This window comes from Felis catus, chromosome E2, assembly GCF_018350175.1.
Source record: "Felis catus isolate Fca126 chromosome E2, F.catus_Fca126_mat1.0, whole genome shotgun sequence".
Lineage (NCBI taxonomy): Eukaryota > Metazoa > Chordata > Mammalia > Carnivora > Felidae > Felis > Felis catus.
The window spans coordinates 44,219,139-44,231,445 of NC_058382.1; the positions used below are offsets into that span (position 1 = coordinate 44,219,139).

Genomic DNA, 12,307 nt, shown 5'->3' on the forward strand with positions numbered 1-12,307 from the left:
GAAAGTCTAGAAGTACCTAATTAGTTTATATTCTTCATTCTCATTTCCATTTTATCTCTCTGTTTCCAGATTCAGGGAATCCCTGACTTTAATTATCCAAGTCTTTTTTCCCCATTTAATCTTAACAAATTTCTAATTAAAGTTACTCTCTCAGATTGGCCAATTGACTCCTCTTTCTGAATAGTTAATTGTTTTTGTAGAGTAAATTGTTATAACAGAATCTTAGAGCTGGAAGGAAATTTAGAAATATTTAATTTCTTTTTTTGTTTGTTTGTTTTTGAAAGGACTGTTTTTTAGAGCAGTTTTTCATTCACAGAAAAATCAAGTAGAAAGTACAGAGTGTTCCCATATATCTCCTGCCCCCACATGTGCACAGCCTCTCCTACTGTTAACATTTTACATTAAGAGTGGGACCTTTGTTACAGTTGATAAGCCTGCATTAGCACGACACTATCACCAAAGTCCATAGTTTACATGAGGGTTCACTGTTGGTGTGGTACAATCTTTGGGTTTGCCAAGTTAATCCCTTATTTTATAGTAAAGGAAACAAACCCCAAAAGATTGTGAAGTTGGGGTGCCTGGCTGGCTCAGTCGGTAGAGCATGCAACTCTTGGTCTCAGGGTTGTGAGTTCAAGCCCCATGTTGGGTGTCGACATTACTAAAAAAAACCCAAAAAACACAAAGGATTGCGAAGTGACTTGTCCTGAATCATACTAGTGAGTGCCAGATCTGGTCCAGGAAGCAGTCCTTTCATTTCCTCTCTTTCTCTCACTCTGTGTTTAGAAAAGCTAATATTTGCCCATGGTACACATTTAAAAAGTGCAAAAGGCTTTGCAGTAAAAAGTTAGTCTTCTCCCACCTATGGCTCTTCCTTAAAGGCAGTCGTTCTTTCGGATATTTCCAACTGTAATTGAACTATGACCTTGAATAACATGCAGAAGACCAAAGGAGGTATTCTTCAAAGCTGTGGGAAATGCAAGTGTTACATTCAGATTCTGTGGGACAGTGTGGTGGAAACCACCTGGCCTTTATTTTTTTTTTAATTTTATTTTTTTTAATTTTTTTTTTTCAACGTTTATTTATTTTTGGGACAGAGAGAGACAGAGCATGAACAGGGGAGGGGCAGAGAGAGAGGGAGACACAGAATCGGAAGCAGGCTCCAGGCTCTGAGCCATCAGCCCAGAGCCTGACGCGGGGCTCGAACTCACGGACTGCGAGATCATGACCTGGCTGAAGTCGGACGCTTAACCGACTGCGCCACCCAGGCGCCCCCCACCTGGCCTTTAGAGTCCAACAGACCTAGTCTGGCTCTAGAGTTGACTATTAGGTGACTTATTTAACACTTGAGTTTCAGGGAAAAAACCAGGTAACTTTTGGTAGGTTCATTGTATTCTTTAGCAAATGATTTGTGCTCAGAAAACTGTCAGTTCTCTTTTGGTTTAAGGAAACTCTTTTTAAAAAGATTATTTTATGCAGTACGCTCTGAAAGCATGCTTAGTGCAAAATCCTATATTAGGTAACTTGGCTTGTCCTTTGCTTCTCACAAGTCTTAATTAAACTCAGTAAGTGCATTAGGAGTTCTGGAACATTACTATCAGAAGGATCCCTGTGATATTTTAGAAGGCAGCATTTGACGAGTTTAATCTTTAACAGGGGTAAAATCAAGTCCCAGCCTGTACTGAATTTCAATGGTAGGATTCAGTCAGCTTGATTTATGTTTCTATTTCCACACGTATACATCCCTATAAAAGATAAGGCTGTAAATTAAGAAGACCGTTCCATTTACAGCAGCATCGGCAAGTATTTCGGAATAAACGTAACATTTGCACAGGGCTGTGTATTTTACAAAGTATTTTAAATGCATTATCTTACCTGGTACTTATGCCAAAAGCTTAACGCTTGCATTATAAATGAGGAAACTGAATCCTAGGGAGGTTTAAATGTCTTATCCGTGTTCACTCACTTAATATGTGATTTGGGGCAATCATATAGGTGTCAGGAACAATATTCATACCCATTTCTGACTCCTGACTTCCTGGTGTTCTTTCAGCTCTACAGTGATCTCTAAGGGATATGCCTAACAATATAATGGAAGTCTAGTAGATGAGACATGGAGCATGTGAGGACCGCTTTCAGTTTTGTTTTGCTTTGAATCAGAAACACATGTTTGCTCGTAACACTTTTGACCTTTTTGACTCCTCTGGGTTTTTCTGTTCCTTTTTAATTTAAATTTCTAGTCAGTCCTTCCAGAGAAATTCAGTCCTTTAGATATTGAAGATAGGTACTGACTAAGCCCCAACAGTAACATCAAACCTCCTTTTGTTCAGTCTGCTCTCCCTTCCATGGCTGAAGTTCTAGGATTCTTCAGTTAATTAACATTGATTGAATAGCTTCTAGCTGCAGCTTAGACAACAAAAAAGAAAATACAGGGACCATTGTAATTCCCCCACAAAAATAGAGCTTTTGAGAAAATAAAAAGCATTCAATGTGCTTTATTTATTCTTTCTTTGATTCAGTTAATCAGTCAGAAAAAACATTTTTTTACCAAGTACATACAGAATGCCAGCTACTCTGCTAGGTTTACAAATAACAGAAATGATTAAGAGCCAATTGCTGCCTTCAAGGAGCCCCCAGTCAGGCAAACAAAGAGTTACAAGTAGAATGTGATGGATTGTTAACAGTATCCAGAAACATGTCTTTGTTACTAGGTAAGAGTGATCTCTGAGCTTAGATGAAGGGTTGTAAGGCTTAACCACACCTCTTCTCATGGCTGGATCTGTGATAGAAAGCCAAGATGCATTCAGAAAGGAATGTGGAAATCCCTATAAAGGAATGAGGAAATCCCCAAGCTGCCAGTGGGTCATTGGTACCCGTTTCCTCCACTGATCTATTCTGAGCCATTATGATTTTCATAGATTCATACTGGTCTCTCATTTTGCCCCTCAGTCCTGTCCTACTGGAAGAGCCAAAGATAGACATGGAAGTTGAGCTTTTCTTCGAAGCACCATTTCACTTACTCTCGGAGAGGCTTTTCACACCAGAGAATTGAAGATACCTTGAGAGTCTGTCTCTCCTTTCCCTGCTTCAGCTTTCCCACCTCTTGGTATTTTGTTTGGTGATCTCTGGTCGTACAGATATCTCAAGTAACCAGAACATCTTTCACCTAATCAGGACTTCAGCTTTAAATTTCTAATTGCAGAACTTATAGAAGGGAAAGCATGTGGGGAGGATTAGAAATTTTTACATCTTGGTCAGTTTGAGTGTTGGAAAAATTTTCGGGTGGTGCAGGATTGTTTCATGTTTTCCAGCTAGTTGGTTTTCTTTTTAAACCTCTTAATGGCTAAAGTACCAGAAGGATACTGAAGGGAGTGAGCAAATTTGCAGTCAAGTCAGAGGGTGATAGATTTGCCAACCTCCTTATTCCCTAGGTAAGGAAACTGAGACTCAGATAAGTCAACTGATTTGTGGTAAGTCTTGCAGCTGGTCAGTGGAAGTATTACAAATAACCCTATGTGAAATATACCCAGTAGGTATACTGCTGAGGAAAGGGAATTTCCACAGGTAGAAATAATACATGCAATATGGGATTGTGTTTCAGAACTTGAACTTCCAAGAGTTCAAGAGCCCCAGATAGCAGGAGACTACGTATGAGCACAGTCCAAGGAAATTCCACAACACCTGATGTGAGAGCAGAGATGCAGGGTAGTAGGGCCCTGTCCTCTGTGGGGCAGGAACAGCCTACTGTTGTGCCCTCACTGCTTCCTCAGTCCATACTGTCACCAGCCTTGTACGAAGGACACTGGAAGGAACTGGCCCTAACAGTTGCTTCCATATATAGTATGACTTTGTTGGGAGGACTGTTGTTGTGTTTTTTTTTCCCTGGAGCAGTTGCTCATTGTCTGTGCTGTCAGCAAGACATCGTTGAATCGGTGCAGCCTCCTGTGTCCCTTTATGGGTCACTAAACTCAGATATAACTCAGTGACCTGGGGAGTCCACATGAAGTGGGAAATGACCAGATTCTACTTCGGGAGTATACTGAGAGGGTAAGGTTGGATGTGAGGTCCAGACCAAACCGTTAACCTGCATATGAGTTGAGTGCCAGGCAACAGACTGGAAGGAGGGCGCTGTCCTTGGAAAGGCCATGCTGTGGCCCTGGAGCCCCCCTGGAAGACTCGGTAGAAGACGGCTGTATAATAGAGAAGAGTCTCAGCGGGAGGAAGGGGAGGCGGTGCAGGAGCTCCTGGTGCCACTCAGGAACTCTTCTTGCAGGACTGGAGTTATTAATAGCCTGGCAGGCTGGGGCCTACTGGTTCTGAGGGGAGATGGTTGGGATAAAGGTGGTGGTGTGGGTTAGGGACTGAAGCAATGCAAACAGGCACAGGGGGAGGTGAGTTTGGGGAGGCCACGAGTACGTGTTTCGTTCTTTTAGAAAATAATATAACATTTACCATTTTAACCATCTTAAAGTATACAATTCGCTGGCATTAAGTGCATTCACAGCGTCACGCAGTCATCATCGCTGTCTAGTTCCAGAACTTTTTCATCACCCCAAATGGAAACACCGTACCCATGAAGCAGTCAATCAGTCCCCATTTTCCCCTACTCCCACCCCCTTACAACCTTTACTGCTCTCTGTCTCTGGATTGTGCATGGATTTTATGTCAGGCAGACCTTTGTTCACCTTGATTCTGCCATTTACTAACAGAATTCCTTGGCTCCACTAACTTTGCTTCTCTGGGCCCTAGTTTTCCACATTTTTAGAATGGGAATAAAAATGCTTAACCTGCAGGACTCTGGTGAGGATTGATTGTATGTTAAATGTTTAGCTGAATAACCTGGTTTATTCTTGAGTAGACATTGCAGTAAATGGTAGTTCTTGTTTGCTTCATAAGAACAGTAACAATGTGGTTCCTTTAAATTGTATACTTCTGTAACAACTGCTTATTCACCAGAAATTCAGGTAACACAACTTAATCATCTATTGTGATAGGTGCTGAAACAGAGAGCTTCACTGTTGCCTTCTAGGCTAGTTGAAGAGGTGAGAGAGAACTATACATTCTCTGTGTTACAAGCTCTAAGTGCTATTGGAATTTATAGGAGGAAAGTCATTAATGGTGGTTAGATGCTTACTAAATTTTTTTTTTTTTTTTGGGGACAGAGAGAGACAGAGCATGAACGGGGGAGGGGCAGAGAGAGAGGGAGACACAGAATCGGAAACAGGCTCCAGGCTCTGAGCCATCAGCCCAGAGCCTGACGCGGGGCTCGAACTCACGGAGCGCGAGATCGTGACCTGGCTGAAGTCGGACGCTTAACCGACTGCGCCACCCAGGCGCCCCATAAATATTTGAATTAGTGAATGAATGGATGAATAGTTGAACAGTCAAATACATAGCAGGCCTGTGGAAAAGGTAGAATGTTTGAATGGCCCATCTAAAACTTTTCAAACAACAACAACAACAACAACAACAACAAAGTACTTCCATCAAGGAAGTTAGAGGAAGGTAGCTTTGGGCTCAGTATAAGAAGAAGTTTCCTCTGAATACTGGAAGGGAGATGACAATCTATAAGTGGCAAAAAGAGGCCATTTGAGTTGTTTGAGATACCACAGAGAAAACTCTTTGATCGATTTTTTTTTCTAAATACAAAAGCAGAAAAGTTTGACAAGAGAACTTCAGAAAAGTATGTTTCTTCAGAAAAGTATGACAAGAGAACTTAAAACTTGGAGGAATTTATCAATAACAACATATACCCCTGGGAAATGGGCTCGATTGAATTCATGTTAAAATTTTAGGTGCTGTGTCTCAGTCAAGCCAGTAAATAAAGGAGAGTTAACTCCATTTGGGTTTTGTTTTTTGTATAAAAGATGCTGATAAGGAAGGATGGCTCCACAGGGATTACTTCTGGGAACACAGACCACAGAGCCAAACAATAGGCCCTTACGTGATCTGGGGAAATCTCTCTCTCTCTCTCTCTCTCTCTCTCTCTCTCTCTCTCTCTCTCTTTCTCTCTCTCTTTTTACCACTTGTAATTGATGATATCATAATTAGGCCTGCATATTACTGTGAACACTGCCGTACCATGCACCCCACTGAGCTGGGTTTATGGAGATTAGATCATGCACAGGAAGCTGACTCCTTGGTTATCAAGCTCCACAGAGATGCTGGGAGGCTTAAGCAGTGTGAAAAATTAGGGTTGATTTAAAGGGACAGGATTCTCTGGAAAAGCACAGAGCGTCTTCCAGCTTGTGCCTCCGTGACCTGTAGGATCCCACAAAACAGCAATGATTCCTCCTTCACTTCAACACAACTTAATTAATAAACTAATTGAAACCTGATAGTGCGGACACAGATAATGATGATAAAAGGAGAAAGCTGAGGACACTCTTAATATGTATTCCCGGAACTATGCCAGCATTTTTATCTTCCAGCTACTGTGTTAGATTCTTTAAACAGTTAGCTTATTAAAATCATAACAGTCTCCTATGGAAAAAAAATTATAACAGTTTCCCAAGGTCAGTCTTATTTTTAAGGATGAGGAAATGGAAGCTTACAGAGGCCCTGATTTACAGAAAGAATGTTGGAAAAAAATAGTGTTTTGCTCTTCTTAATTCTTTAACTTACCTGTTTTGAATTATTATTTTTGTAATTGGTCTCCTTGTTTTATTCTTCCTGTTAGATCACAAGCAATTGAGAGAGAACAACTCTTACTCATTTTTATATTCACTACAGTGCCTAAGACCATGCTTTGACTCCAGTGGGTGTTCAAATAAAGTTTGTTGAATGCATTTGTGCTATCCTTTTTGAAGTGACAACTAAAATGTGTGACATAATTACTGTTAACAAAAATCAGCATCCTCACACACTTAACCCTATAAAGTCAATGCAGAGCTAGGAGTGCGTTGTAATTTCTTTTAACATTTATTGAACTGGAGAGAATAGGACATACCCATATGGCAGTTACATGTTAAGAATGACAGATTTTTTTTTTTCAATTTTGAGAGAGACAGAGAGAGAGAGGGTGGATGTGTGCATGAGTCGAGAGGGGAGGAGAGAGAGAGAGAGAGAGAGAGAGAGAGAGAGAGAGAGAGAATCTCAAGCAGACTCCACATTCATTAAGGGGCCTGATGTGGGGCTCAATCCCACAACCTTGAGATCATGACCTGAGCCACAGTCAAAAGATGGATGCGCAACCGACTGAGCCACCCAGACAGACACACATTAGAGTGACAACTCTAGAGCAGGCCGTGTTTTTGGTTTTGGTTTTGATTTTCAAATCTAGTTTTAAGTTTTTCTGTTTGGCATTGCTTGTTAGTTCCTAAGAGCAGGGCCTTTGGTAATTAGACGGTTATTGCATAGATGAGTAATGGGCAGACTAGCGGGAGACACAAAGGTAGTCAAAAGCAGGAAAGGAAGGGGTCAGAAAATGGGTTCATTTACCCATTTTGCCTGACACTTCTTCAGGCCGCCCACGAAAGGGCACCGCTGCAGTTCAGGCTCCCTGTGCTTCAGCCTGTCTGCCAATCTCAAATGGTTTTCTTAGTCTTAGAGCTAAAATTATTCAGTTGAGGACAACAGCCTTGCTTAAGATAAGACTCTGAGCCCTGCTAGTAGGTGTGTGGTGTTTGATTCCTGTTCCTCTGGCCTTGTGCTCACCGTGCCTCTCGCCATTTTCTTTTCCCTAGGTGTACGTGGTCGGGAACGAACCTTTGACGGTTTTAGTGGACTCCCTGCTTCCAGTCTTGGGTGTGCTCTTTTCTCTATACTGTTTCACCAAGCAAAGCGTGTCTCATATAAGGTAAACAATCTAGAGAAACTTATTTGCTTATAAATAGTGAAATCTTTCTTGTATGTCATTCTTATTCTTATTTTGAATATAAAACTTAGTCTCACTTTGTAATTGTCTTTTTTTTGTTGTTTGTTTCAAAATCAGGAAAGCATTTGAGGATCCTCTTATTCTGCTCATCTGGGGAAAGAAAGAGCACTTTTCAGATTGCTGGGGATTGGATGTAATTTTTAGAATGGCTCTCCTCAGCCTCCGTCCTAGACATCCGAGACGAAACCCCTGTTTACATGTGTAAACATGCCCGTGTTTGATCCACGAGAAATACTGGAATTACATGTCTAGGAAGGAGGAAGTAGAGAAGGGATCATAACTACCTTGTGGGGAATGAGAAATCAAGTTGGGGAAATCTGGATCTGAACGTGGCACTCTGTAATTTAGACTTGGATTTAGTATGAGTGCTGCGCAGCGTTGTTTGGAATGAAAGGATTTCTTAATCACCCAGAAAATAATCTTTTGTATTGGAGTTTTAAGTAGGCTTCATTTTGTATCAGGCCTCTTTTTTCACAGATATTTATGTTGTTTTTTCCTCCTTTTAAGGGTTTATATCCTTTTCAAAGTCCTAGAGAATTCTGACTTTTAGTGTTTGGAAAACCCCTACGAATATTACCTTCTTCATAGGGTTATTTTATGAAGACTGTGCATTGAAGTGTTTAGCGCTGTCCCTGGAAAATAGCTGAGAGATGATTGTTGTCCTCATCGTTGTTAGGTGGTGAAGGAAAGTACTCATTCTTACATAGTTTTCAAAGTTCACATACTGCCTTAGACTCTAACTTTTGGTCAGCACATCACTGTAGTCCAACAGCTACAAGAGAAAACACAGTGGAAGATGGAGACTATGAGTGTGTGCATTTGGCTTCAAATAACTGTCCGTAAAATAACCTTTGTCTTAGTTTTGAAACCCAAATCCTCACAGCACTGTCATGTCCTCATCAGAGCCCGAGAAGGAATAAGTGAACGTTTATTCCCTCCTTATCCTAGCTGATTGGCACAGATGGAAGGGGCTGAGGCATCAGCAAGAGTTTGTTGGTCACCTTCTCTTGATCCACTCATAGACGGTTTTTGTCAGTGTAAACTTCTGTTCACAGGGCCTGACCCAAAGGCAATGGTACGCTTGGATTTTTTTTTTTTTTTAATTATGTGGAGCTCCTGTGTCTTACCAGTGTTGCTTCTGGGGCCCAGATTAGCCAGTCACTCATTGAATTTCAGGTTATTAGATATATTCCCAAATTCACGGGAAGTATAACTTTCCAGTCCTGCACTTCAATAGCACTAGGTGGCTGTGCCAGCATTTAGAATGCAGTGGAACCTGACAGTCTTCCTTTCTTTTTTTATGTTATCTTGTTAGATGTGTAGAGTAAGTTGACAAGCTCATTTATAACTGCTTTTTCTGCCAGGTCACTTTGCCAAGAGATCTTATTATGGATTCTGGGGAAGCTAGAGAGGAAGAAGGCAATTGCCAGCCTGAAAGGATTTGCAGGATTGGACAAATCTGTGTCCTCTCTTCCTTCTCTGTGTCAGTTTAGAGCGGCCGCTCAAGGTGGCATCATGATTACCATCAAAGAGACCGTTTGGTGAGTCCACCCATCCTTTTACCCTCTCTCTTCTGATGGAATTGCACCCAAAAGGCCCTTCCCTGACTTGTCCACTAAGGGGCGCTGGTAGAACGGGAACGAGCCCTTGAGGCAGCTGAGGTGCTGCTATTTATAATCGCTAAGTGAAATGTGAGTGCCTTAAATAATCCTGCAGGTTTTTTTCCCCCGGATGCCAGCTAATAGTAGGTGCAATTTGCTGGAGCCTCACAGCTCTGCCTCATAAGCCCACTTACTTCACAAAGGCTTTGCCAGTGAATCAGAGTAAAGGGCAGACACACATTTACTCTCCGCGCCATAACGATCCAGTTCTCTTTCTGACTCTCTAAATGGTATATGTATGTTCAGAGTCAGACTTACTCTTAAAGGAAATTGTCTGATAACTATATTTTATGTTAATTATAGGATGGGGGTTTCTTTCTTCTAGAGATCGTTTAGAAAGTGCTTAATAAACGTTAGTGGAATGGCACACAAGTATATTTTAAATTATTTCCACTTTCTAGGTGATACGTGTAGGTATTATTACCTCTTAATATAAGTTCCTATTGACCAGAATCCATATAGTTCTTAACTGCTGGCAGCTACTCAGATTTTACATGCATTCAAAGTGTGGCTGTTTGTTATAGTGCAAATTTAATTTTTTATTCAGGGTTAACCTAGTGAAGTTATAAAACGCTCTTTCAGTATGATGGACTTGAGGAAAATGAAAAACATACATTGACTGCAAACAGAATCATCAGTACAAACACAAGCTACTTATTTCCCAAGAGCTGTTGAGCTCTAGTAGGTTTTAGAGTTGTAACTATGCCCCTGAACTGAGTTTAAAATTTCTCAACATGTTTATTTTAAAAACACTTTGGAAGAGTTTAATCTGGGACCAATTTAGTGACTATGTAGAGAATTTTATAGTATTTGACTTATCAGTAGTTAAAGTTAATTGCTATCTTAACAAGTCTCTAGTGTATATCTTAGTGCACATATGTCAAAATTAACAGTTTTTCTCTTCATGGTAGGCAAAAATTGAATAGGCAGTAGTGAATGAGTCTTTACTTCCAGAAGCAATGGATCCTTAACTTGGGGTTTCTCCATGGACCTGTAGCGGTCCATAGTCCCTCTGAAATTATACGCAAGAAATATTTTATGTGCGAACCTGAATTTTTTTCTGAAAATAGGGTCCATAGCTCTCATTTGATACTTAAAGACACTCCATATCTCCAAAAAGTTAGCATTCACTGTATCAGAGGTGTGTGTGTGTGTGTGTGTGTGTGTGTGTGTGTGTGTGTGATTTTATCTTTTGTTCTAAAGATCTTGCTTGTGGTGCTAGTCCCTTCAGGGCAGGTCAGTATCACCACTTACCTTTTCCCTCTCATTCTGCTCAGAAGCCCCAGTTTAAAAGCTTTGTTTAAAGAAACACTAAAAGAGCAGCTTAGATTTCATGATCTTTTTTATTTTTATTTTTATTTTTCTGGAACTAAATATAGCTACAGTATTCAGAATGGACTCTTTACCATTGAAATTTTAAGAGTAGAGCTTCTGAAGTTAATTGTTGTCATGTCTTTTTTAAAAAAGTATTTGAGGGGCGCCTGGGTGGCGCAGTCGGTTAAGCGTCCGACTTCAGCCAGGTCACGATCTCGCGGTCCGTGAGTTCGAGCCCCGCGTCGGGCTCTGGGCTGATGGCTCAGAGCCTGGAGCCTGTTTCCGATTCTGTGTCTCCCTCTCTCTCTGCCCCTCCCCCGTTCATGCTCTGTCTCTCTCTGTCCCAAAAATAAATAAACGTTGAAAAAAAAAATAAAAAAAAAAAAGTATTTGAATATAGTACTTCATTTTGACAGGATGGTTCACAGAAGCTTAGAAGTGACACTTATCCATTTCAGCTTTTGTTTCTAACGTAAAATGTGGTGGAGATAACATGACTGATCTGAAGGATGCTGGAAGATTCTGGGATAATGTAGGAAGTAATCTTAAGCTTAGTTTATAGGTTATTCATTCTACTAGGGGAATATAAAGGCCATGTTATTAGTGAACTGGCAAATTGGGACTTACTGCCCAATGGGATGGGGCCAAATAAACTTTAATAATTGTAGTTTTCAATGAGAAGAAGCAACATCTATCATTCTTTTCTCAGTTTGGTCTGAAAAAAATGTTATTTCTTCTTTAATCGTAAGAGTAACATACCTTCTTTGTATAATACAAAAAAGCATAAGGAGGAAAACAAAGTAACCACTATCCTGTTCACTGTTCACATTTTTTTTAGTTTTTTTGTCTTCTAGTACATCTTGTGCCTCTTTGTTTGTTTCCATGATATAGTACGATAATATTGTATCTTGGCTTTTTCACTTACCATATGAATTAAAACTAAAAGCCTTAGTACCTCATGAGAAATTTCTTGACACTTTTTGCAGAAAGCGTAACACTGCTTTTAATAACTTAGCCATATTTTATTACTTGGAAATTTGGCCTACTCAGTTTTCTGAGCCTTTATGCCTGTTCATATTTCAACTCATTGGTTCTTATTAGTTGAGACTGACTGGATCTCCCTCTGTAAGGATAGTGTCTTTTCCTTACTGCCCATGAACCTTCAGTGGCTCATCAAAAAAATGTCTGAGTTTCTTTGAATGGCATCCAGGGCCCTCTGTGATCTGACCTTGCTTTGCAGACTTCTTTCTTTCTGTTCTTCCTCCAGAACCAGAATATCTGCATACAACTTATACCTTATTCCTTCTTGCTCTTTCAGTTTATTGAAATAATAGAATTCCTCAACATCCATCTTTTAAAAACATTTTTTTAATGTTCATTTTTGAGAGAGAAAGAGAGAGAGAGAGAGAGAGTGTGTGTGTGTGTGTGTGTGTGTGTGTGTGTGTGTGAGTGGGGGAGG

General features: G+C 40.5%; 1 protein-coding gene across 3 annotated transcripts in view; it reads left to right on the forward strand.

Moving 5' to 3' along the window:
- The window catches only part of TANGO6 (transport and golgi organization 6 homolog), a 194,652-nt gene that overhangs the window by 46,657 nt on the left and 135,688 nt on the right, over positions 1-12,307 (forward strand). For all 3 annotated transcript variants that reach the window (XM_045045579.1, XM_003998190.6, XR_002150077.3), the window contains exons 8-9: positions 7,683-7,795; positions 9,238-9,414. In XM_045045579.1, coding sequence (XP_044901514.1) covers positions 7,683-7,795; positions 9,238-9,414 — 290 coding nt within the window. The remainder of the gene's footprint in view (positions 1-7,682; positions 7,796-9,237; positions 9,415-12,307) is intronic.